At 42.6% G+C, this 26,810-nt stretch overlaps 2 protein-coding genes and 1 long non-coding RNA gene across 6 annotated transcripts; 1 reads left to right on the top strand and 2 right to left on the bottom strand.

Moving 5' to 3' along the window:
• The first annotated feature begins 310 nt into the window (after positions 1–310).
• On the top strand, positions 311–25,484 carry LOC146511808 (uncharacterized). Of its 3 annotated transcripts, XR_014875975.1 has the most exons (4): positions 311–325; positions 506–615; positions 1,715–1,858; positions 2,119–8,019. It is a non-coding gene; the product is annotated as an uncharacterized LOC146511808 (long non-coding RNA). The 3 variants fall into 3 exon arrangements; XR_014875976.1 differs by adding an exon at positions 24,715–25,484 and having other exon boundaries at positions 313–615; positions 1,715–24,624; XR_014875974.1 differs by having other exon boundaries at positions 313–615.
• On the bottom strand, positions 7,300–12,560 carry lrrc34 (leucine rich repeat containing 34). Of its 2 annotated transcripts, none has more exons than XM_085171948.1 (11): positions 12,439–12,560; positions 11,527–11,633; positions 11,377–11,441; positions 11,202–11,288; positions 10,845–10,973; positions 10,673–10,768; positions 10,448–10,602; positions 10,210–10,365; positions 9,472–9,598; positions 9,249–9,387; positions 7,300–7,414 (listed from the first exon to the last, which is right to left on the bottom strand). In XM_085171948.1, the coding sequence occupies exons 1-11, from the start codon at positions 12,543–12,545 to the stop codon at positions 7,374–7,376; spliced, it is 1,209 nt and encodes a 402-aa protein (XP_085028074.1). In that variant the 5' UTR covers positions 12,546–12,560; the 3' UTR covers positions 7,300–7,373. The 2 variants fall into 2 exon arrangements, with proteins under 2 accessions (XP_085028074.1, XP_085028075.1); XM_085171949.1 differs by having other exon boundaries at positions 10,448–10,599.
• mynn (myoneurin) lies at positions 14,150–25,060 on the bottom strand. Its single transcript, XM_085171899.1, has 7 exons — positions 24,795–25,060; positions 22,193–23,178; positions 19,959–20,118; positions 19,379–19,557; positions 19,187–19,279; positions 18,784–18,909; positions 14,150–16,951 (listed from the first exon to the last, which is right to left on the bottom strand). Exons 1-7 carry the CDS (start codon positions 25,058–25,060, stop codon positions 16,503–16,505), a joined length of 2,259 nt encoding a protein of 752 aa, XP_085028025.1. The 3' UTR covers positions 14,150–16,502.
• Positions 25,485–26,810: the final 1,326 nt, after the last annotated feature.

The raw sequence follows: 26,810 nt of genomic DNA, 5'->3' as shown, positions 1-26,810 counted from the left end.
GTAAAGGGTGTGGGTGATTCTGGGATTGATGCAGGAGGGCGACAGAAATAAAAAGTAAAATATAAAATTTTTGCTGTTATTGACTTTGCTTTACAATATCAAACACTGAGTCAGATGCACAATAGTCATGTACATCACACGTAAACACATTAATGTAAAAAACACAGAGGTTAGGCCATCAAAGTGTGTGTAAAAGAAGTGTTTATGTCTGTCTTGCAGTTTCTGTTCCTGTCCGAGGTTTGCAGTGGAGAGCTCAGACCACACAGGACCGCCTCACCCTCAGAACATCTCCACCACCCTGCCCACTGTTAAGATGATTGTCGAGGTCAGACTCTTAATTTGTCTGTTAAACCGATGCGGTTTCTCTTTCAGTCAGACCTCCAGGGCTCAAGCTCTCGCTCCCAGCTAATTCCAGACTCGTATGGCTCTGGCTGACTTCTGATCTCCTCTGGGGGAAAAAGGGAGCTTAATTTCTTCTTCTGTCTTTCTCTTTCTAATTGTGCAGGTGAGTCACTCGGCGTGTGATGACCACCGCCGTCATCTGTAAGCTGCTGCGCTCCAAAGAGGCCATGGCCATGATGGACATCAGGAACTGGCCCCCAGTGCTGGACACCGGTACAGCGTTTCATTCATATCCACACAGGGAAATCACGCTCGCATTAAGTACTTTAATTTAACATAAATGCAGGTCGTGCACAGCCGCCTCACAATGCAGTCTGAGTAGTTCTGGTTGCAGATATAAACCTAAAGAATGCACATTAAATGAAATCCTCTGCTGTGATGAAACCTGCCTTTACAGCTCCATCACTCTGTGATTTATCGAAAAATAAAAACTTGCTGTAGCTGCAAGTCTGTGGAGGTCCCCACCACTGCTTTAGAGAATCAAAGCACCAGGAAATGGGAATAATTTCTCCTATAATAAGGATTTTTAGGTCCCTGATAACAAAAATGAGCAGATTTTATCCAGTTTGGTAACTTTTACATCACTAGAGAAGAAAATATAGCCACATTATTATAATTACTATGGTTATTTTTGTATTTTTGGTAAAGAGGTTGCCCAGTTTTGATACACATGGAGGTTTGCAGCAGAGACAGAATCACATTTTCTGCTTATTTTAATGATATTTTAATGACTTTAGAAACCAGAAGCCTGATTGTTTGTTTTTTACATTGAGACAAAGTTTACACAGAAGGACTATATAGGGTCTTTTATAAAGTAACTTTCAGGGATTCAGGATCTCTGAAGAAAAACTATCAATTTTTATTACTTAGAGATTTTTCAACATCTAACAAGGACAGAGGAGGACAAAGTTAAATTGACCTGATTTTTGCATAACTTTAAGAATTTGAATGTGAAGAGAAGAAAAGATCCATGAACGTAATGATTCAAAGGGTTCAAATATCTTTGAATTTATGAGCTTCAGTATATTTTTCGGACTGAGGAAAACAGAAAAAAGGTTAAGTATTCTGAAGAGCGTAAGATTATGAAAAAACTAGAGATATGAAATATCCAGATTTTAGAGGCCCAGAGAGGTGAAGAGCAAAGCAGCAAACAGAGAAAGCTTTGTAAAGTAGCTTTTTTTTTTTCTTCTTAAAGGTGTGTAAAATCAGAGGTTCAGAAACAAAATACAGAGCTCAAGAAAATAGAGTTTACTGTGGAAAATCAGTTTACAGTGACATGCTAAGCCCTGTGGGTGTGTATCGTGTGTTTCAGGCTTTGCAGCGTCAGCAGAGAGTGAGCGGGACGTCGGCTGGGGTCGAGTGTGTGTTTTCCTGAAGAGACTCGGGAAGAAAGCCGACAGCAGGAGCCTCAGTTTGGCTCACTGTGATCTGACGGCTACAGACCTGCTGGAGCTTGGTTAGTTGGTTGTAGTTAACTGAACTTATAGTTTGTTAGAGTTGACTTCCTACTCACAGACAACTGAAACATATTCACATTTGGAAAGCTGATTGTATAAATTTTCGTTTGATTAATCTAAAGTTGTTCTTCTGTGTCTGAAAACACTCACTCCCACTTACTCAACCTGTGTTGTCGTCTGCTGCTGTGGCCTACAGTAGCAGACGACAACACTGCAACTGTAACGAAACTGATTACAGCATTATTTTTAAAACCTTTAGTGAATTCAACGTTCTTCAAGATTTTTCAAGCATCCACAGAAACTTTGATCGTGTGCTAAAAATGCTAGTAAAGCTGACATCCATCACGAACAACCCACATCATCCTCTGCATGAGTCTGTGAGCTGAGCAGATCCTTGTCAGAGACCAAAACACCCTCACTGCAGGAAGGAGCACTTTCACAGATCATTGATCCCAACAGCAGTTAGACTCTATAACTCCTCAATCACGCTGTCATGAGTCACTGGACATTTACCTGGTGTGCAGGTATATGTGTATGTATATGTATACATGTGTATATTTAGTCTGTAGATGTGTGTGCAAGTACATGTCTATACTTATAGATACTTTTAGATATCTATTGCTTAAATAATAATAGTAAGAATAATGAAATTTATTTCTTGCATTTCCACAACACTCTATCCATAGTCACATACTGTGTATGCTACTGTTGTATATAGTGTATTATCTTATTTATTTTGTAGTTGTTTATATTTCTATTTTTGGATTTTCTTCTGCTATCTCTACCTGAGCTGAGGTAACGCACAAATTTTCCTGCCGTCGATCAATAAAGTCTAATCTCCTCATTGACTGCATTTCTGATGGAGATGAGACTTCATGCAGGACACGGTGAGAGGCGTGACATCACGGTGCCGTGACAACAACCTGGTGCTTTACATCAGCAAAACCAAGGAGCTCATCGTGGGTTACAGGAAACCAGCAGTAGCAGAGGTGGAGAGAGTCAGCTGCTTCAGATTCCTGGGCATCAACATCAGCGAGGGTGTCGTGCCATATTAAACCATTATACACCTTAATAGTAAAATAAAAAATGTGTTTAAATTGCATGAATTAATATTTATTAATGTCTCTTTGGGACGTCATACTATGATAATGACCGCCAAACAGAGCGTCCTCCTGTAACCATGGTTACGGGAGTTTGTTGCAAGAAGTGTTGTGAATCTCGCTGAGACGGGGAACCACTGAGAGCCTCAGATGAACCAGTCAGTCAGATCGCTGTCTCCACTTCTCCTCCTCCTCCTTCGTTCCCTTTGTTTTTTAAGTACCTCATAGATGTTAGGATTCTTTAGCTAGTTAGCCATCACATTAGCTAGTTAGCCATCTCATTAGCTAGTTAGCCATCACATTAGCAAACTGCTTCGCAGCACAGCTGCCGGAGTCGCGGCTTTTGTTGAATCAGGCGTTGGACCTGCTGGAGGAATGCTCTGCGATGATGGTGGAAAACAGGCGCCATTCAACCCATTTGAGAGCTTCAAAGAACTGGCTGCAGGTATGATTGAAAGTTTGACAACACCGACGTTGATGCGTCTGTGATTTATTAGTGATCGCTCACTTGTGTGCGCGCGCATGTAGGTGAACGCTCGCGGCACGACGTCACACAGCTCAGTTCCTTTCTGCTTTGATGTCACAGTACGTGCCTTTGATCTTGCAGCACGTGACCTCCACTTGAGTCCTTAAATAGGGGTGAAACAGCGGGCTTTATACCTGAATCTTGCATTTTGCATTTTTAGTTGTCGTACGTTAAATGTACAGACCGCGATCTTCCCTTTCTGAAAGCTTTCTGAAAACGGATTTCCAAAGTAATTGTAGCGAAACTAAGTCATTGACAATGTCTTTATCCAGTGTTAGAACCCCCATTAATTCAAATACAAGCAGTGATCAGGCATCAGTCTCTGACACTGACCCCACAAAGGGTCAAAGTCAGCCAGCAACCTCTGAAAACCCAGAGGAAGAACTGTCAGAAACATTAGTTTCAATTTATGCTAAGCTCATTGCCAATCAATTTAGTACTCTTCTAGCCACAAGAATCGCACTAAATTTGCACAAAAATACCAGAAATCTTCTGGATCCAGAAAAATTAGACTTAGTTATCAACCATCTGACAGTTTTGGTACTTTCTAAAGTGAGATGCACCGAATCCCTGGAAATTCTTAAAAATAACAGGGTTAAATTAGTCAAGGCCACAGCTGAAGGCCTTATCAAGGAGTTTGGATCTGCAGACAAGTTCTTCGATGTAATGATATCAGAAGATTCATCTTTTGACGACACTATTCTGAAGCACCTAGCAATGAATCTCGGTAATCAGGCATCAGTGTCTCACACTGACCCCACAGAGGGTCAAAGTCAGCCAGCAACCTCTGAAAACCCAGAGGAAGAACTGTCAGAAACATTAGTTTCAATTTATGCTAAGCTCATTGCCGATCAATTTAGTACTCTTCTAACCACAAGAATCGCATTAAATTTGCACAAAAATGCCAGAAATCTTCTGGATCCAGAAAAATTTGACTTAGTTATCAACCATCTGACAGTTTTGGTACTTTCTAAAGTGAGATGCACCGAATCCCTGGAAATTCTTAAAAATAACAGGGTTAAATTAGTCAAGGCCACAGCTGAAGGCCTTATCAAGGAGTTTGGATCTGCAGACAAGTTCTTCGATGTAATGATATCAGAAGATTCATCTTTTGACGACATTATTCTGAAGCACCTAGCAATGAATCTCGGTAATCAGGCATCAGTCTCTGACACTGACCCCACAGAGGGTCAAAGTCAGCCAGCAACCTCTGAAAACCCAGAGGAAGAACTGTCAGAAACATTAGTTTCAATTTATGCTAAGCTCATTGCCGATCAATTTAGTACTCTTCTAACCACAAGAATCGCATTAAATTTGCACAAAAATGCCAGAAATCTTCTGGATCCAGAAAAATTAGAGTTAGTTATCAACCATCTGACAGAGTTGGTACTTTCTGAAGTGAGATGCACCGAATCCCTGGAAATTCTTAAAAATAACAGGGTTAAATTAGTCAAGGCCACAGCTGAAGGCCTTATCAAGGAGTTTGGATCTGCAGACAAGTTCTTCGATGTAATGATATCAGAAGATTCATCTTTTGACAACACTATTCTGAAGCACCTAGCAATGAATCTCGGTGATCAGGCATCAGTGTCTCACACTGAACCCACAGAGGGTCAAAGTCAGCCAGCAACCTCTGAAAACCCAGAGGAAGAACTGTCAGAAACATTAGTGTCAATTCATGCTAAGCTCATTGCCAATCGATTTAGTACTCTTCTAGCCACAAGAATCACATTAAATTTGCACAAAAAGACCAGAAATCTTCTGGATCCAGAAAAATTAGAGTTAGTTATCAACCATCTGACAGAGTTGGTACTTTCTGAAGTGAGATGCACCGAATCCATGGAAATTCTTAAAAATAACATGAATAAGTTAGTCAAGGACACAGCTAAAGGCCTTATCAAGGAGTTTGGATCTGCAGACAAGTTCTTCGATGTGATGTTGTCAGAAGATTCATCTTTTGACGACATTATTCTGAAGCACCTAGCAATGAATCTCTGTGATCAGGCATCAGTGTCTCACACTGAACCCACAGAGGGTCAAAGTCAGCCAGCAACCTCTGAAAACCCAGAGGAAGAACTGTCAGAAACATTAGTGTCAATTCATGCGAAGCTCATTTCCAACCTATTTAGTCCTCTTCTAGCCACAAGAATCGCACGAAAATTGCACAAAAATGCCAGAAATCTTCTGGATCCAGAACAAATAGGCTTAGGTATCAACCATCTGACAGATTTGGTACTTTCTGAAATGAGATACATCGAATCCCTGGAAATTCTTAAAAATAACATGAATAAGTTAGCCAAGGACACAGCTAAAGGCCTTATCAAGGAGTTTGGATCTGCAGACAAGTTCTTCGATGTAATGTTGTCAGAAGATTCATCTTTTGACGACATTATTAGGAAGATCATAAGAAAGAATCTAAGTGTCTTCATGAATCCTCCAAAGAAATCCAAACTTGCCAGGTTTTCTTCAGCAGTGTTAAAAGGTTTTAAGAAGCTGTTCAGCTGCTGCTTTAAAGGCAGTACTGATGACTAAATTGTCATCTTGATTTTTTTCAAATACCTCTTTTAAAATCTTAAAGCAGTCTGGCCTCAGAGTTAACATCTGAGGTATATTTTATTGTAAAACTATTTCATTCGACTTTAGTTAGACTGAGAAATATTCTTCATCGTGTCTCCTCGTATTATCGTTACCATCACCCCCCACCGGCCGAGGCAGATGGCCGTCCCTTCTGAGCCTGGTTCTGCCGGAGGTTTCTGCCTGTTACAGGTAGTTTTTCCTCCCCACTGTCGCCAAGTGCTTGCTCATAAGGGATTATTAATTAATTGGGGTTTTCTTGCTGCTACTGCAGGGTCTCTATCTTACAGTATAAAGCAACTTGAGGAGACGGTTGTGATTTGATGCTATATTACAAATATTAAATTCAACTGAATCTTAAAAACATGTAATATAGCATCACATCACCATCAAATCAAGAACTGAAAAATAAAACCAAATAAAAAACCAAACCTACATTGAAAACTGTTTGTGATTTGTCTTGTGCTTTCAAAATATATTGTCAAATATGAAAAGCTGCATTTATATGCTCTGGTCATTAGTGCTGGTATTTTAATGTAAGCAAACACAAGGAACATACACCGATGTGTAAGTACTACAGATGAAGATGCAAAGAAACCATGAAATAATTAATGAAATAGTGAAGTTTATGAATAAAATAAACAACTGTAGCACCGTCTCAGTCTCGTCGAATCGCCCCTCTGCCTCTTCCATTCTAGCATCAACTCTTCTTAACCCTCGTCTAATATGTGCATGTTGTTTGTTGTTGTCTTTCCTAAAGTCACGAAGCTCTTTCGGGATGTTCAGGAGGCTGGGCTCGTCTGCATCCATGCCCTCTGTGGCTAACCTTAGCTCGGAGAGTAGCTCCTATCCACGTGGCTTTTCTCTGCCCCTCACATCAGAGGGTCTGCTGTTGTTGGCTCAGGCTGTGAAATCCAGCTCGACTCTGACTCACATCTACATCTGGGGAAACCACCTGGAGGAGCCTGTATGCCAGGTACACCCCTCAGATGTTTGTTTCCTAATGCGGGCTGAAGTCCTGTTGCCGATCCTGACGGTCTGGGGCCTGCCAGTCAAAAAGTCATGTAGCCAGTCACAGAAGGTGGGGTGCAGGCCGAGCGTTGCCAGCTTGTGAGTGAGTTTGTGTGGGATGACAGTATTGAAGGTGGAGCTGTAAGTTCAGTTGAAATATAAGTACTTTATAATTAAAGTAACACACAAATCTTCAAAAAACTAAATCAATCACAACATTAAACTCACCCTGTTTTTGTAGAGAAGGTGTTCAGGCTTTTTCATTATCTCCTGAAACCAGCTGCATTGGATCTTCATCCTTTTTCACTCAGTGAAGTCTTTCCTTTTGTTGTCATTCCTCTGCACTGGAAAACCAAAGTGTGTGAACACAGGTGAATTAAGGGATATTTTTCTAAAGCAGATATAGAGGGATTTTAAGAAATACACACATATCTCTGCTTGTTGTTAGGCTAAAAGCTTGATATAGACATAACAATTTATAACATGTCTGCAGCCTCCCCCACAAGGCACATAACACCCCTGCACACCAGCACTGCACCTATATTATACTTTAATCAAGATATAGTTACGATTTAATCACAATAGGTCACAACAGTGTCACAAACATTTCCCACATACAAGAAATGATCTGCTCAGTATGGCTGTTACGTCCCCAGGCTAGTCTAGGGGTTAGAAGGGACTAACATAGACGTAAATAGTGAAAGAGGAGCCAAGATGGTAAGTTAAGAGGTTTATTTCTTGCTAGAAATTCAGTTCTAGTTCAGACTGAGGGTTAACTTCAAATAAAATAAATACATAATTATAATAAAGGTCAATCAAATGGACCAATATGGCACGGCCATGATGATCCACTTGGTAAAGTAAATCCACTTGGCATCTTTCTTGGCCTTCAGACAACAATTCTGATGGCTAAAGATCCAAACGGGACAGGCAAAAAAAACAACCCCCCCCGAAAAAGAATAAACATTGAATGAAAAATGCAAAAGCAGAACTTCCTGTTCAGACAAAAAGTACTGAGATTTCCACAGCACAAAACAAAATAACTATCGCAGTAAATTTAGTGCAGTGTGGATGATTTATGCTGCATTGCCGGGCACAAGTGTCCAGAAACTGTGATATGGAAGGCTGTTGAGGTTCATTTGTGATCCTCTTTTTCATCTGTTATTGGTCACGGGGCAGCAGTCTGGGCCCAATCTGCCAGCTTACCCGGGGGAACGCGAAGGCGTTCTCATGCTAGCCAATAGATGTAATCCCTCCTGCGAGTCTGTTCTGGGCCTCCTACTGGTAGGACATGCCCAAAACACTCCTCCCAGCAGAAGCCTTTGTCAGATGCTTGAACCAAAGAACTGGTTCCTTTGAATGTGGCAGAGCAGTAACTCGAATTCACTCTGGTCAATCAAGCGGCTCCCCCTACCTTTAAGAAAGAGCCCAGTTACCCATCAGAGGAAACTCATTTTCATTGTTTTATATGTGATGTCATTGTTTTGGTCAGTACCCAGAGCTTGTAACCATAAGTGAAGGTAGGAACATAGATCAGATACTGTCCCAGTATACCCTGGAGGTCGCCACCTGATGAAGCTGACACGAAGCCTGCAAAAAGGCAACCACAGTGGAGACCCTCAACGACCTGGTATCGCTAGAATGTGTCCATAAAAACCAGAAACAGAATCTATGACAAAGAAAGAAGAGGTCCGACTTCTCCCCGGCTGACCTCATACTCCCCAAGGACCCTGACAGGATCACCATGTACACATGAATAGGACCCCATCCCTACTTTTATGGCAGAGCTGCATTGAACGAGCAACCTGACATGTTTCTTATGGACATGTAAAGTAGAGGGTTAACAATCTTTTGCTGTGAATGACTTCAGCACTCTTTAAGGCTTTTTAAGCATCAACAGAAACTCTGCTCAAACAGATTTATTAAAATATAAAAATATAAGATCACACAACACATTGAACATTTCTCTTCTGCAACAAGCTTGTCTGTTTATGGATGTAATTATTTCAGGAGGTCTAGTAGAAGTCAATGTCTTAAAATATTAGAAATGATTGCCACTAATTACAAAACAAAACACTTTCATAAACTTAAATCTTTGCAGTTTAAATAATCTTTTAGTTGTCCATGACGTGCGGTGGAATCAGGGCTTGCAGCAGGTCTTTGTAGGCACATCTGTACCATTACAGTCGATGTTGTAAACTGGTTTCCTCAAACTCTGGAAGACCTCAGCGAGGAACACGTGACCATCCACCTCATAGGGGCTTACATCTGTCTGTTCTGGATGCAGCCGGCCGCTGGATATCAGCTCCTTGAAGGCCTGAAGCAAGGAGGGAGCGTGGATCTGTTAGAGGGGCGATGGGATGTTAGAGGAGAAGATGAAACAAACATCTGAGGGGTGTACCTGGCATACGGGCTCCTCCAGGTGGTTTCCCCAGATGTAGATGTGAGTCAGAGTGGAGCTGGATTTCACAGCCTGAGCCAACAACAGCAGACCCTCTGATGTGATGTTGTTTCTGCACACAGACAGCCTTGCACAGAGCGCAGGTTGGTGACAGCAGGTCAAGATTAAAGGATTAAAAAAGGATGAAGCTAAAACTGTTTACTTTACAAAGCTTTCTCTGTTTGCTGCTTTGCTCTTCACCTCTCTGGGCCTCTAAAATCTGGATAGTTCATATCTCTAGTTTTTTCATAATCTTACGCTCTTCAGAATACTTAACCTTTTTTCTGTTTTCCTCAGTCCGAAAAATATATTGAAGCTCATAAATTCAAAGATATTTGAACCCTTTGAATCATTACGTTCATGGATCTTTTCTTCTCTTCACATTCAAATTCTTAAAGTTATGCAAAAATCAGGTCAATTTAACTTTGTCCTCCTCTGTCCTTGTTAGATGTTGAAAAATCTCTAAGTAATAAAGATTGATCGTTTTTCTTCAGAGATCCTGAATCCCTGAAAGTTACTTTATAAAAGACCCTATATAGTCCTTCTGTGTAAACTTTGTCTCAATGTAAAAAACAAACAATCAGGCTTCTGGTTTCTAAAGTCATTAAAATATCATTAAAATAAGCAGAAAACGTGATTCTGTCTCTGCTGCAAACCTCCAAAGAGTGTGGTTGATTCTGGGGTTGATGCAGGACTCACTCTTTGAGGGTGCTGCGCGGACAGGTGATGGCTTTGCTCAGGTACCCAGCTCCACCATCTCCAATCTGATTGGATGACAGATCTAAAATCTCCAAAGCCCTGTTCTGCTTCAGCATCATGGCGAGATGAAACGCACCGTCACGGGTCACACGGTTGCTACAGAAATCCAAGAAAGACAGATGTATGGTATGAAGAGGAGGAAATGCGCCCTCTGCTGGCTGCTCGACTCGTTTCCTACCTGCACAGGTCCAGGTAGCGCAGGCTGTGGTTCCGCCCCAGGCCTTCAGTGAGCTGCTCTATCCCAGTGTCGGTCATCCCCATCCTCCCCAGGTGGAGCTCCATCAGGCTGCTATTCACTGCCAGCATCTTAGAGCAGTGCACTGCCCACTCCTCCTGAGACACAAAGAGCTGGCTCAGATCAGTCTGCCTCCCACTGAGTTTTATACCTGGTGTGTGTTTGTACCTGATGGCTGAAGAGCAGCGGGCGGCTGATATCGACAGAGCAAAGAGCCTTGTTTTTCTTCAGCATGATGACGAGCGCTATAATACTGCTGGTGTCCTGTAGGGATCGAGAAAACTCTCAGAAACAGAATGATGTCAGCACCAAACCTTTTTAAAAAGTGAAGCCCATCTACCAGGTCGCAGTCGGCCACTTCCAGCTCCTGCAGCGCGCAGTTCTCCTGCAGCATGCTGGTCAGTTCCAAACCTCCTCCTCTCCCGATCTTGTTACCTGACAGCCTGAGAGAGAGCAGGGTGCTGTTACCCTGCAGAGAGAACGACAGGCGGGGACGTGGCTTCCACATTAGAAACGTTGGAGCCACATTAAAAGGAATGAAAATCCAACTGTAAACGAATTCTGCTAAAATCTAAAAGGATCTCATGAGTGAAGAGGAGTCTGGCCAGGATCGAGCTCATTTTAGTTCATGGGGGGTGGGGGGTTAAGCACCTAATTCCTAAGGGAAGAGTAAGAATAAACATATTAAGTGTTAAACCTGCAGGCTGCTGGCGAGGACTTGAGCTCCATTGGCCTGGATGTCGTTAAACATTAAATCCAAACAGCTCAAAGATGATTTCTCCTCCTGCTCAGAGAAAACAAACACGAAATACATCAAACATGAAACATTTTACTTACAGAAAATGATCCACCCATTGCATTTTGTTACCTACTTGCAGGAGCTTAGCAAGGTGTTCAACTCCTTCATTTGTTATGTTGTTGTAGCTCAGATCAAGACCTGGTCACTCACACACACACACACGTAGTTAAAGACAGTTAAACACACCTTGTCTGAATCAGTTCACCTGAATCCGCCAGCTCACCTGTAACACACTCGTGATGTCGGAGACATTTACAGAGAGCGAGGACGTCGTCGTCACTGAGTCTCTGAACCTGTCTGACATTTCCTGGAAGTTTTAGGGTGAACTTCCTGCCACACAGACAAGTTTTCCACGCCAGCAGAGAATCAATGTTTATATGGGAAATGCATTGGAAAAAACACACATCTTTAAAACAGGGTTGCCACACTCAGTTTAGTTAACCAGCCATGTGAGGCCCAAATAGAATCTAAAAATCTGATATTTGAAATCTATAAATCTCTCTCTCTCTCTCTCTCTCTATATATATATATTATTTTCACAACATTTAACCAGGTAACTGGTCAAGCATTTTTTTTAACCACGTGGTTATTTTCATACTGGGTGAGCTTAGTATGAAATATGAAACACTTCATGGGGATCAAGTGGTAATAAAATAATTCTAAAAAGTGCCAAGTGAGTGAGTGAATTTACTAAGAGATTTAAATGTGTTTAAGTCCACAGTAGTATTAACCGGTAACGTTAACCCACTAAAATCTTCACTTTTGGTGCCCTAAAGCAGCGGTCTCCAACCTTTTTTGCGCCACGGACCGGTTTATGCCCGACAATATTTTCACGGACCGGCCTTTAAGGTGTCGCGGATAAATACAACAAAATAAAACTAGTACCGGTACCAAAAAAAAGAAGATTTATTCATAACACACGTGAAAAGACCCAGGAAAACCAAGTAAACGATAAAAACGATAACAAAATAACGCTGAAAACCGATAAAAACCCTGAAAACTATACATTTCACACCTGAGCCTCAACTCTCGCGGCCCGGTACCAAACGACTCACGGACCGGTACCGGTCCGAGGCCCGGGGGTTGGGGACCGCTGCCCTAAAGTTACATTGGAGTTTAAAGTGTAAACGCTTACCCCGTTAACGGCGTCTTCTTCAATGACTGTGAAACGTACGGATTCACTTTTACCTTTCTCTCAGCGCACACGGCTTTATAAAGCTCTGACGTGCTTTGGGCCGCCATCACTAGATACTGTTTGAGTCGCTATGGCAACACGAGGGACGGCAGCCGCGGAGGTACAAACAAGTAACGGGAGGGAAATTTTAACGTAAGGTGGATTTTTGATAGAAGATGAACTTTAATATATTAAAGAAATACAATAAATGAACGTGTAGGTTTGCGTCTCAGTCACCAATTACAGTATGTAACAAAAAAAAAAAAAGATTATGGGTGAATGTGAGTGGAATTAAAAGAAAAAAACTTTAAAATCATAAAAATAATAGAAAATGGCTAATTAACAAGAAATAAACATTCTAAGAGAAAAGAATATTTCCAATTTATTAGTTTCAATTTTAAATTCAGGAGAACACAAATTCAAATTTAAGAGAAACTAAACGTTTTAAGAAGAAATATCAATGGCAAGACATTTAATTACAGCTTTTATCTTTATGATCAGTTAGTGAAATGTAAAAGAAAATAAAATGTTTTAGGAAACAAAATGGATGCATTTACAAGAACACAAATGAAGAAAAGTCAAGAGTCAAAAAGAATTGAAACAAACTTTGAGCTTTAGTCTATTTTTTGTATTTTACAATATGAAATATATTGCGATAAAACTTTAAAAAATTAATCCTTTAAAGGATTGTCCCCAGTTTGTCTTTAAGTCAGTGTTCTGTGGTTTTTAAGATGCTACATGAAATATTTTAAAATCATCACTGAATATAATGTATAATCTAAATTATTTTGCATTATTTTGCTAGACAGTATTTTTGAGCAATTCCAGTTATTTCCTCACTCCTAAAATGCTTTTAATTGATCAGACACTTGTGTTATTTATATATTACCAATCATGAGTATTACATTTATTTATGACAAGAAACTGCAGTTCCTTAAATAGTATCCACTGAGTTCTAGACACTTTGCTCAGTAACTGTGTTTTATTGCAATGTGGATGCTTTCAGAACATACTGATTAGATTATAAATCAAATTACATCCTGTAAACAGGTGGTTCTGCTTGAGAAAAACAACAAAAACATCTGCAGTGACATAAAGAACAAAAAAGTAAAAATGTCATAATAAACTGACAAACAGCAGTCCGATTGTCCCTTTTTTGTCGGTATTTATTTTCCTGCTGCTGTTGTACATTTTTCATACAGTAGTGAACTTGTATATGTAATTCACAAATTTGTACAAGTAATGCAGACATTTTACCTAAAACAAAAAAACAAATGAAATAAACAAACAGCTACGGTCATGTTAATAGAAATGCATTTTTCACTCTTTCACACTGAAACAACTGATTTACTTAAAAAAGAAAAAAGAAGAATAAAAAGAGCCTCTATTACATCAATGAAGCCACCATTATCACATATCACTGCAGGGTGGAACATTTATTGCTTGATAAATAAAGATGTTACATCTTATGATACCAAAGCTCCTATTCACTACGCTAACTATTAAAACGGAGTTGTACTGTATCAGAGTTATTCTTCACAAGCGTTAGTCCATCAAACAAAAGGAAGCTGTAATAGAAAAAACTAACAAACAAACAAAAAACTGCAGCCACGACATCCACGTCGGAGAAAATGTTGTGTGAGGTTAGAGGACTTTAAAGGTACTTTTTGTAAAAAAAAGAAGAAAAAGAAACAAAAAGTGTAATGCAAACGTTCACCACCAGGAGGTGGTGTTTCACCAGGAAGCACAGTTACCCGCCTCAAACAGCGCCACCTTCTTCTGTGTAAGTTTAAAATGATATCTGATCAGACCTCTAGCTTATCTAAAGTTTCTGTTCGCTTTATAAAAACACTACAGAGTCTTTTAGCTACCAAACGAGCCAGGTCAGTGTGACAGAGAGGACACGATACTGACTCACTGCTCCACCTTGTGGTCCAAAGTGGTATTACAGGAGTACGGCTCAGCCTAGCTTTAGCTGACATCTCTGCCACAAAATACAAAGATGTTGATTTCCATCCGTCTGTGTATCCAGATCACGGTTGTGGGGTCTGCAGTCTAAGGAGACCTTCCTCTTCCAGCCACTTAATCCAGCAGACAGTCCTGAAACCCCTCGCTAAAGGAGGAAGCTGAACTACCTAAACTGACTCCTCCTACCCTGAGCTAATCGCCCTCTCTCTAATGGAGATCCCAGAAATCCATAGGAGGAAACTCCTTTTTTCATTGCTGCTTATACCCTTGAACTCATTCTTCTGGTCAGATCTACAACAATTCACGCTCACAGTAACCCAACACGCTCGTCTTTGGACTTGTAAATCATCTTCACACAACGGGCTGTTTTTACAAAAAGCACCTTTAAGCGGTTTGAAGCAGGTCAGTCGCTGTGAATCGAAGCTTCACTTTCTACAGTAGAAGAAAATGTAGAATCAGTTTCTTTTTTCACACACTTCACCATTAAGCTGGGAAGTGAAACGAGGAACTTGGATCAGAACGTCAGACATCTGAACAACGGTAAATTGTACAGATCTGCTGATTGGGCTTTTCCCCTCCTCCCTTCCCTCCTGATTCTGACATCTGCTGATTGAAAAGACAGCACAAGTAATCAAACTGGTTATCTTTATGTGTACAGCTGGTTAATGCTGGGAGAAAACTGGGTACATCTGGTAAACCCAAACAGTGGATTTTACAGGGAGAATGTAGTTTAACTGCGACTCCAACGAACAGTTAGCAGGTCATTCAAAGAAGTGAAACAGGTTTAAGCACAACAGCATGAAATCATCAGTGCTGATCATGACGTCACTGCTGAACACAAAGAGAGAATCTTATTGGGATTCTTCAGGTTATAATAATTTGATTCTGCCTTTTATTGCCGCTCGTTCCTCCTCTCTGCCAAGGAAACAAAAATCTTCATTAGAAAAATAACTGATCTGTTTTTAGCCTCTTTCAGATCTCCATCAACTCCTTTTTATCTCAAGCTCAAGACTGGCGTCACACAACAGTATCGGCCCACTGACACGGTTAAACTGCATTTTGTTTGCCATATGACCCGCTTGAGGAGGAGGAGCTGTAAATCGTCCTGCTGGATCATGAATTTCATTTCACTTCTACTAAAAATATGGGCATTTTTAAAAAGGATGACTGGGTCAGGTTTTATTCTTATAGTTTTGACCAGTAAACCAACTCAACTGAAGCCACGCTGCTTCTTTAAGGGTTTATGTTTTGGGAGAGGAGGAGGAGGAGGAGGAGGGGGTTATAGCTTCATTTGATGCTTTTTGCATCAGTGTTAATTTGGTGGAAACGCTCGTCTGTAAATATGTTAGAATCTAAGTGGTTTTGATAATAAACCAAAAAACAGACCATGAGCTGTGAATCTGATCGTCTGTTTCTCATACGTCACAATTTAAAAAAAAATACTGGAAAGTTTTTTTATTATTGCAAAATATTAAATGTGTGCACGCCGGCGCATCGTTTTTCTGGTTTTTCCACGTACAAATTGTGGTGACCACATCACATGTTTCTAGTTTCAGCCTCTGAAATGCAGAACTTGGTGCTTTTCTCCATTTTAAGTCACAGAGAGCTGAAAGTCTTTGGGTTTTGGGAAGTATGGAAGACAAAAAAAGACTTCTGAGGATTCTGCTTGAGACTTTTTTGACAAATAATAATCACATAATGCGATTAATTTATTTAAAAAGTCTGAAAACGCTCCCATCACTGTCTGTCCTACTGGATTTAACTGAATGTGGCGACATAAAGTTTGGATTATATTTTGCCGTCTGTCGTCCAAAATATTTTGTCTAACCTTGATGTTAGTTTCTAACCCGACTGCTTGCATTTCCTGTTTGTACCACAGGTTGAAATGATGGTCAAAACTATGAAAATAAAGCCCGAGTTGGACCAAATTGTCTTCGTCTTGTAGATTATCTTTACAAATGTTGATTTTTTATCCTGAACATGAGCACTGACTTCATGCCAATCAGCGAGTGACTGTTTAAAACTGAAGTTTAGTTCTGATCAGTGTTACTCAGGCCTCACTGCTGGGGGGGCATGTTGTCCATGTTGTCCACCGTCTTGATGATGACAATCTGCTCCAGCGTCTGTGCGGGCGAAGGCGGCGGCCGCAGCTGCTCCACCAGCGCGTGCAGCGTGTCCGAGTTGATGGTCTGCTCCTGATCGGCGTCGAAGGTCACCTGCTCTGCGGTGGTGAGAGGGGTGTGCGTGGGCTCCGCCTTGAAGTCCTGGATGATGGCGGCGGCGTCCGTGACGCTGTCGGCGGTCACGCCGGTGGCGGTCGCGGTTGCAGCAGAGTCAGTGGCGGCGACGTCGGAGGCGGCCGCGGCGGGGTCGGTGGCTTTGGGGTTGGGAGTGGCCGGTTCAGGGTTGGCCGGCTCGCCCTCGGGGATGGAGCCCAAACCTTTGCTCTCCTGGGAGAGCTTGCTCTGGACGAAGGCCACGGGATGGCTGGTGGACAGCAGGACCACTGCTCAAACACACAAAACCCAGTCAGACACTCACTGCTGAGCAGCCAGAAGACAACATGGAAACAACAGTTTTACTGCCTGTTCTTTAAAACGCCCCAAAGCAGAATTGGGAGCTTTGCTGTTGTGCCTTTAAGCACTGCACACTTGTTAACCCTTTAAGACCTACCATAGAACCAAGTCCACCAGAGCTTATATTATATTTTTACATGCTGTGGAGCCATTTTTGGGAGCATTTCAAGTTGATATACATCAATACAACCATTACAGCCTAGATTTTAATAATATGTCTGCATTAAGTGCATAGTAATTACATAAATTGCAAAAAAGTGCAATAAACTACAAAAAAATTGAAAATCGTTTTTGCTTTTTTAACATATATTTCTAGTTAGAGAAATTTAACAGGCTTATCCCTCAAAACTGTAAATACAAAAAGGTTGCACAAAATAGTTTCCCACCACAGGAAATTTATTTTGAGTGTCTTCATAGTTTTATTTTTGAAATACACCAATTTTTATATACTGCAGGAAAAACGAAAATAAATATTATAATGCAAATTTGCAAAAAAGCAGCATATGCATCAAAATAAACTATTTCCAGCAGTGCAATATGAGTCCTAAGCACCCCAGAAACGACACAGAAAGTCATAAAGTCAAACATAACTTTTAAAAACACCAGTATAGGCTCATGAGGTCCTGATGGTAAAAAACTACATTTCCGTGAAAATGACGTCACTTCCGATTTTGGGCAGGTCATGGCGGACATGCAAAAGTTCACGCTGACGTCTAATCCAATGTATGAAGTGTTACAAACAGCTGATCGGATCAGCAAAGCGTGTTTCATATTATGTTTTTGTTGCTGCAAGTGCTTTTTATGCAGTTTTTGCAAAGCTATATGTGGAAGGAAACTGTGACCGAGGACAAGCTGATGGCATAAGATGTAAGTACAACTCCTCAGGTTTCATATGCAAAAAAAATTATTGCGCTAGCTCACGTGGTTGCAGAGCTACCGGGATTTAAAAGTAGTTACGCAAAACAGAGCGTGCTGCTCTGACCGGCTTTAAAGGGTTAAAGGCAGATCCAACACTCCCATGTTAAGCTTGATTTATAGTCCTGGCTCACAACACTGTTTGACTTTGAGCTTGTGCTCTGGTGTGTCTGCTTTACTTTGCCTTCACCAGTGGGCTGGACTTTGAGCTAATAAATCTGGAAGACCTGTTGTCACAGATGTTGTATCTACACTGGCAGATTATCAACTATTCTATTCTCACTGGGATCACAGCTCGACCTCAAACTCTCCACTGACTCTACATACTGAAGTCTGCCACGTTGGTTTAAAGATGGAGAATAACCCCACATATCTGAAGCGTACAGGCACAGAGATGTAAAATCTCCAGAAACTGGCGCCTTTAATGTGTTGACTTGGTCAGCAACCCCCCCGCCCCCCAAAAAAGACACTGAATTCACTTCCTCTATTAGGCACTTCCTCTGTTGCCAGAGAGGAAGTTTCTGCTGCTGGTCTAAGTGGTGCCTCTGCAGGTAGCCTGCACGCTGCAGACAATGGGATGCGTACATGCTGCAGCATCCTGCTTTATTGCACAGGACATGGAAACTTCAAAAAGCTAATGCGAACCAGGATACTGATGCACATGTAAACACAGAGATGGGCTTCCAGCCTGAGGGCTGAATCATGCAGTGACACTGAGGCGTGTTTTTTCTGACTGAAGCTGCAAAAAGATCAACACGTCCCAAAACACTTTCAGGGCTCTTATTCAATTAAACTTTAACGGCACTTTAAGACACAGTGGGTTTGAATAAACAGGCTGACAGCTCACCGGCTCGGGCTCTCTCCTTGTGTTGCCGCACTTCGTCGGCGTGAGCTTTGTCCTGGTGTTTGATCATGTTCTTCACGCTGGCAAATCTGTTTCCACAGAGCAGGCACTGCACGCCGCTGTTCCCCTCTGCAAACACCACGAGAACACATTTAAATACCGCAGCCAATCGGTTTCTGGCTCTCTGTTTATACCCTGATTGGTCAGAAACTGTGTGGAGCTGAGAGCTTTCTCTTTATAACTCACTTCATTCATTCATTATGTCAGTAAAGCACATTTTAGGTTATGAGCTCTCCTGAAAGACAGCTGCAGTTAGCAGTAGGATCCTGGTGTGATACTCGTGACTTTCAGTCCCATCGAACCACTCTTTAAATGTTTGGCGTAACAAACAAAGCTTTAAACTCACCCGGGTGAAGTCGCCGCATGTGTTTCTTCAGCTCAGATGACGTGACAAATTTGGCGTCGCATTTAGTTTGCGAACATTTGTACGGAGTCTCGCCTGAAACGCACAGAAATACAGAAAAATGTCTGTAAAGTCTATTTGCCCAGTGCGGCAGGAAACCAGAGCAGCGCGTCCTTTCATTTGCACGTCTCTCACCAGTGTGTTTACGTGTGTGGGCAATGAGAGAGGAAGACACAGAGAAGGACATGCCACACAGGTCGCACTGGTACGGTTTCTCCCCAGTGTGTCGTCGCTTGTGGTACGTCAGCGTGCTGGACTGAGCGAACGCCTGGCCGCAGATGTCACAGACGTACGGTTTCTCCCCGCTGTGCAGTCTGTGGGAAACGTGGGAAAATTCAACTTTATTTATAGAGCAACAACTCACAACAACAAGTGCTTAAAAAAGTCACAGATGAGAACCAAATAATCACCTACACACGTGCGCCACCCAGCAACCACATTTTTCTTCAGTGGCCCTCAGACCAGCAGAACTGTTACTATAGAAACTACTGGGTAGTTTAACCTACAATAGGTTAATGTTATTAGTTCTGCCACTCGTAAACACCCTCGTGTGTGCGAGAGCAAAATAAAGATCTTTAACTAGCTCCTCGGTGGAAGCAGACCAGCAGCTGACTTGTTACGTCAGTCATATGTAATAAAAGGAAAGCTCAAGTGAAGGTGGGTTGCATGCAGATACGCAGGCTCTTGGGCCTCAGCTCCTTCCACACTGACGTACCTGATGTGTATTTTATAATTGGACGAGGTAGCAAACTTGAAGCCGCAGCGCTCACAGGTGTACGGCTTCTCCTCGCCGTGGTGCATTCGGCGGTGAGCGACCAGCTGGCACTTCTGAGCGAAACACTTGTCACAATCGGCACAATTGAACGGCTTCTCGCCTGCAACAGAGAAACAAGGACGCTTGTTATACGTGTGTTACATTATCTCTGCCAGCTGATGGGTTAAAAGGTTTTCCACTTATCTGGTGACAGACACCGGTCTTCACACATACTTTCATTTTAACTCAAAGGTTTGCTGAGCGATACGATGCATTTCTGGTCCAAACTTAGACTCGTGCTTGTGCTCAACATCCTATGTTTGTCTTCCTGCTTCCGGAGCTTGTTTTTGCAGCTCAGGAAGCAGAAAGTATGGGACAGCTCTGTGACACAGAGGGAGGATTCTGCTGCAGAGGACGTGCAAACGTCTTACGCATTTAAATGTCACAGAAAAGCACCGGAGCACCAGCTTGACGTGTTTAATACGTGTAAGAAACTTTTCTTCTGTTTATCCAGCTGATTTCAACCAAAGTTTTCACTGAAATTATGAATAAAACCAGCACACAGGCATCCACACTCGGAGTCAGGTGACAGGAAATTACAGAGAATTGATTAGAAACAATGCAGTAGGGTTACAGACCAAGGTTATTATCGTTAACGAAAACTAATGAAATAACGAAAACTAGAAGTGAAAAAACATTAACGGAAATAAAAATAAAAACAAAAACAAAAAAAGGAAAACTAACTAAAACTGGAATGAGTGTTCACAAAACTAACTAAAATTAACTGAATTTATAGCAAAAATGTGTTTAGTTTTCGTTGATGTGTGCATGTCATACAAGAGTCAAGGGTGAAAATGAAGTTTAGTTTACAGATTTTTTTCTTGCTGTGTCTCATTATGCCAGCAGGTGGCAGCACGTTAGTCGAGTCGTCTGTGTTGTTGCTCCGTCCACGCGCAGAATCATGTCAGGAAAAGTCGGAATAAAGCGCCAGAGTCCAATTTGGGATTACTTTGAATATGACTGTGTTTTGGATAAAGCAAGTGTCTTGTAGTGGAAACAGACAAATTATGAGGGACATTTCTAAAGGGAAAAAAATCCCACAAACCTTAAAGTGCACTTGAAAAGCTCACACAAGAAGGCTAACCTAGCTTACCTTGAGAAGGTAAGGGAGCACACTCAACCCTCATCCCCAGAAAACAGAAGCTAACCCCAGGCAAGGCAGCGTGATGCATCCCGAGACAACAGGACGGGGATATCTACACAACTGTGTGAGTCAATTACCTTCAAAACGTTTATCAATTCACTTGAACCAAAATTACGAACACCCGGTGCTGCAAGAGTTAATAGTCTCATTGGGGCCAAGATATACATTTTATAGTTGCCTGGTATCAATGGTTGTTCATCTGCCTTTATTTATTTATTTAAAGAACCCATAGGTGGGAATGTGAGTTGTCTGTCTCTGCGTGTTAGCCCTGCGACAGACAGGCGACCTGTCCAGGGTGCAGTATGGTAGCTGGAATAGCAACATACCCAAGGATGAGCAGAATGACTGATATGATGAAACTGGGATTTTGTTACACTTAATTATTGCAAACACAACTAAAACTATAACTGAAACTAATCAAAACTAAACTGAAACTAAGGATTTTCAAAAAAATAAAAACTAAACAAAACTAGCAAACAATTGGTAAAAACTAATTAAAACTGATATAAAATTGAAAATCTGAAGTCAAAACTAAATAAAAATAAAAACTAATGAAAATTGCAAAACTATTAAAACCCTGGTACAGACTGTATATAAATGATGGAAGAAGTCCTGTTTTTAAAACAATAAACAAACGACTCTGTTGGAAGTAAAACTACAAAGTAGCATCTGAGCCCAGAAACTCATCAGGAGTTTCGACTGTAAAGGCCTGAACGGGTCAAAAGTTTTTTCTTTTAAAGTTTTAATGGTGTCTGAAAGCAGTGACTGAGGTTTTGTTTTATTTTGCAAAAAAACAAAAAAACGTTTGCTGATTAGGGGTTAAAGTTAATGAGACTCAAATCAAAGTAACCGAAGTTTGATTCTGACTAAGAACCTCGCAGGTGGATTTTCTTGTCTTTACACACTTAATTATAAATGAAAATGTGTGTAGCAGTCTCACGTCTTCACAAACCCAGAAACAAAAACATGTGACACTCAGTGCTGAGCTCACCTGTGTGTATGCGCAGGTGTGTTTTCAGCTGCGTCGCCTGCCTGAAGGTTTTGGAGCAGAAGATGCAGGCGAACGGCTTCAGCCCCTTGTGGATCTTCTCGTGGCGCCGCAGGCTGCTCACGTCTTTGAACAGTTTGTTGCACTCTGTGCACGACAGCGACATCTCGCCCAGAGCCAGCGCATCCATCTCCCCGATCTCGCCCTCTTCCACTCCCTCCCCCGCCTCCTCCTCCTCCGTGCCTCCGCCAATGCTGTCATCCCCCGCCTCCTCCTCCTCCTCCTCGTCGTCGGTCTGTCCCCTGTTTCGGCCCCTGCCTCTCCCGCGGCCTCGCCCTCTCCCGCGGCCTCGCCCTCTCCTCCCCTCTCCGCTGCTCAGCCTCGGCCTCTTCATCCCAGGCTCCTCCTCATCTTCTTCCCCCTGTGAGGGGCTCCAGTCTGCTGAGGTGTCTCCAAAGTCCTTCACGCTCGTATCAGAGTCATCCAAATAGAGTTCTTGACTCTTTAAGCTCCCTCTTCCTCTTCCTCTCCCCCTGCCTCTGCCCCTGCCTCTCCCTCGCCCTCTCCCTCTGTAGCTGTAGATTTTGGGCGTGCCGTCAGCCGAGCTGCTCGCCTCCATCTGCTCATCGCCAAAACTTTTAGGCTTTCTACCTCTCTTCCTGCCCCCTACTCTCCCGGTGCTCCTCGGCGTGCTCGGGGTGTACTCTTCATCGTCTTCCACAAACATATCTCTGCCCTCATCCTCCTGCTCTCTGCTGACCTTACCTTCCTCCTGCCATTCCCCCGCAACAGACACTATGGATAGTGGGACTGGGGAGTTGGGGCTGCTTGGGGAGGCGGGGCTGGGAGGCGAGAGACCCGTCTCTTTATCTGCCTCCGACTGTGACGTTTCGCCGAGCTCAGACCAGTGAGGGAACTCCTCCAGATATTTCGTGGCCTCGGTCATTCCTAAGAAGATGGCGGCTCGCCGTACGGCCGCTTGTCGGGTGCTGGAACCAGAAAGAAAAACATTTTACTCAAAGCACCAACTCAAAATTCAGTTCACACGTGTCCCACGCCTATGACCTTCTCATAATCTAACATCATGCGGACTGACTGCAGCATTAACCAATGAAATCACGCTAAAACATATCCTTAGAAACTAAAGTGGCTGCTTGTGCAGTCTGTCACTAAAATGTTGGAGAAGTTGATCACTCCAGAGAATAATCAGTGGGCAACTCCAGGCCTGGAGGGCCGGTGTCCTGCAGGGTCAACACCCCTGAGTCAAATGATTAGTTCATCATCAGAGCTCTAAAGAACCTTAAGACATGTTGAGGAGGATTTAAATCAGCTGTGTGGGATCAAGGACGCATCTAAAACCTGCAGGACACCGGCCCTGCAGGCCTGGAGTTGCAACACTCGCCTTGTGAGTTATTGCTTGTTGTTGTTATGGCAACAGCACCACCCAACACAGCTAGCCAAACGTCAGGTATGAATACCTTAAAGGGGCGTCCGCAGAACAAGTATCTAACAGTGCCACGGCAACCAGTGACCACAAAAAGTCAGTCTGGAGTGAAAAATCGGTCAATTTTGAGGCAACTGGTTGAAACAATAACTGATGAGAGTGAGTACGGACACCTGACGTGGGACAAGGCGATAATGCAGCAGAGTGCTACTCAGCAACGAGAGCCTGAAACAGCAACAAACTGATGACGAACGGATCGCTTCCTGTGCGGACGCCCCTCACTGGACTCCACTTATCACCAACATCATCAAACAACTGGCTCAAGGAGAAACTCAAACTCAGTGCTGCGCTTAATCAAGCAGTCTGCCTGTACAAGCAGGTGAGCTAACGTTAGCTAACGTTAGCTAACGTTAGCTAACGTTAGCTAACACATACGGTCAAAAGGAGTGACTGCAGGAAAAAACTACAGTCAACATAAGCAAACTAGGATCTCTGCTCAAATGACCAAACTGCAAACGTCTCACTTAGCAAAACTCTCCTAGCTAACAAAGCAACATCCTGTCTTGAAGAAGCTACTTTCAGTCCTTGATTCAAAAGAGATCTCCACGGCGTGTAGCACCACACGTTTGATTTTGCAGACCTTTCATAAATAGTTTTTTGTGTCCTCCTGAGATCTTTGGCTTGTTGGCGAACAGGTAAGCCACCATACTACGAAGCCGCCATCTTGATTTGCAGCGATGAAGAAGCCTTCAACGCCGCAAAACAACCGAGAACTTATTCACGCAGCTAGCAGGCTAACTGTAGCTTGTGTGCTAACTTTAACCCTGTACTGTCTGAAAAACTATTTAGCTAGCTTTCTTAATTACAAAAAAAGAAAACCTAAATGAGCTAATGTGAGCCACAACAACAACTAATAATAATTTTAGCCATCAGTAAATCAGGTAGAGGCACAAAGCAAAGATGTCTCACTAACATTTACTTTCCATAACTTGTATGTATCTGACGTTGGCGTCGTCACATCCCAGTCTACTTTGCTGTCATCCTGTTCATATGTTGAACACTCAGGTTGTTGTGTACACAGATGTAGAACTGTACAGGATAACCCTGCGTAAATGCTATCCGTGTTTTAGCTGATGCTAGCTTCTAAACCCTCACGCTTACCTGCTGAGGTTCATGTGTCCCGTGTAGACAAACTCCAGGAGCTTCTCCAGCGAGTACCGGCTGACCTTGTCGGGGTCCAAAGTCGTGATCTCTTCCCCCTTTTCAGCATGGGAGGAGAAATACTCGCTGAACGCAGCGAGGATGTTACGGTGAGCCCTGAACTCCACGTCCTTCACCATTATGGTGATGTCACACAGAAAGTCCATCTCCCGCTGCTGGTGCAGGCGCTGCAGGAGCAGCTTCCCATGGTTGAAGACATGCGCCATCACTGCTGCTGGAAAACAGGCGAGGGGATCCTCATCACTGACGCATTAGCAACGGGAAAACACAACTTTGCATGAAGGGAGACGTTTCTCCTGTGTTTGAGCCACTGAGCTCCAGGAACAATGTAAACAAGTTACTGCAGCTACACTTTTATCCAGAGTCTTTTTCCGCACAGTCCACCAAAAATAGCTTTAACCGAGTCCAAGGAAAATAACCTGTTTTTATATAATATAACAGATTCTTTCAAAAACTAATTTTGGTGATTGAGGCATTTTTACTAAATTATTATAAACACTCAAAATGGACTAAACTTGTGGAGTCAACCATGAAAAGCCCAATTATTTTATAGCTTTACATGAAGCGAGCCTTGGTACGGTGGGTGTGGCTTCTGTGTCTTAAATACCCATCAAACAGGCCAAAGCGGGGGGAAAGCTGTTGCTTGTAAATGCAACCAATGTTGTTTGAATTATTAGACCTTAGAGATCGACTGAATAGTATTTACTACCTGTTTGAGGCCTTGAATTGTTCTCATACACCCGAGAACATCAAGGGATGACTTCAGTAAGGCTAGATGTTATATTAGCTCATCCATTCATAGCATACAGGGAAAAAAAAAAGCTAGAAACCCCCCCCCCCTCTAATAATATCACATTTATGCTCACTGGGGAAAGAAAAAAGCTTTCAGTCTTCAAAAACATCAGATCCTTCTACTCCAGAGGACGAAGGTATTCTACGCTAGATTGGACACAGCGAACACCATGAGACCGGTCAGTGTGTGTAACCGGTGTGATCCTGCGTTGTGTCTGATAAAAAAGGTAAAAGAAAGAAAGAAAGAAGAAAAAAGAAAGAAAGGCCTCCAAGTAAATAATTCGCTCACTCCATCTCCTACGACCAAATACAAACAGTGGGGAAGAGGGTTAGCTCAACCCACCACAACTTCCAAGCTAGCAAGATGCTAGCATTTATGGCGCCTAAAACACATTTATGATACACACATACTACACACTTGTAACATCTAACAAAAACAGGCTTAATAATGACAATAATTGAACTAAAATCACAATCAGAAACATCCAGGTGGCTAAATATGCATTATATGTGTGTTTTACAGTGTTGGGAAAGAAATGACACCCACCTCTCCCACAGGGGAATTGTAGAAAAGGGGAGAGGCAAAAGGGGTACACTGTATTTATAGGGTTGCACCAAAGAAGAAGAAGAAAAGAATGAGGAGGGGCTCTAACTGATAATGAACATAACTACAGGCTTGGAGGTGCTAAAAGTCAGGTATAAAAGGAACAGTTTGGGGGTTTAGGACACATTTTGTGTAATTATAACAATGTGATTTATGACCCTGTTACATTTGTGCACCGCGGATGACATCAGTGCGCACACTGTGTCTGAGGAGGATGTGCGGAAGCGCTTCAGGAAGGCGAACGCACGCAAAGCTACTGGTCCGGACGGGATTCCCGGCCGCGTCCTCAAGTCATGCTGGCTGGAGTGTTTACACACATCTTCAACCTTTCCCTCTCTCTGTCTGTCGTCCCAGCCTGCTTCAAAATGGCCACCATCGTCCCTGTACCCAAATCCTCCACCATCTCCTCATTGAACGAATGGCGACCTGTAGCCCTGACCCCCACCGTGAGCAAATGCTTCGAGAAGCTGAGCAGGGACTTCGTTTGCTCTTCACTACCCGACTCACTGGACCCTCTACAGTTTGCATACCGCCACAACAGGTCCACTGACGATGCCATA

Source organism: Neolamprologus multifasciatus, chromosome 9, assembly GCF_963576455.1.
Source record: "Neolamprologus multifasciatus chromosome 9, fNeoMul1.2, whole genome shotgun sequence".
NCBI classification, from domain to species: Eukaryota; Metazoa; Chordata; class Actinopteri; order Cichliformes; family Cichlidae; genus Neolamprologus; species Neolamprologus multifasciatus.
Note: the sequence above shows the minus strand (reverse complement) of the source record. Positions and strands in the feature narration are given on the sequence as shown.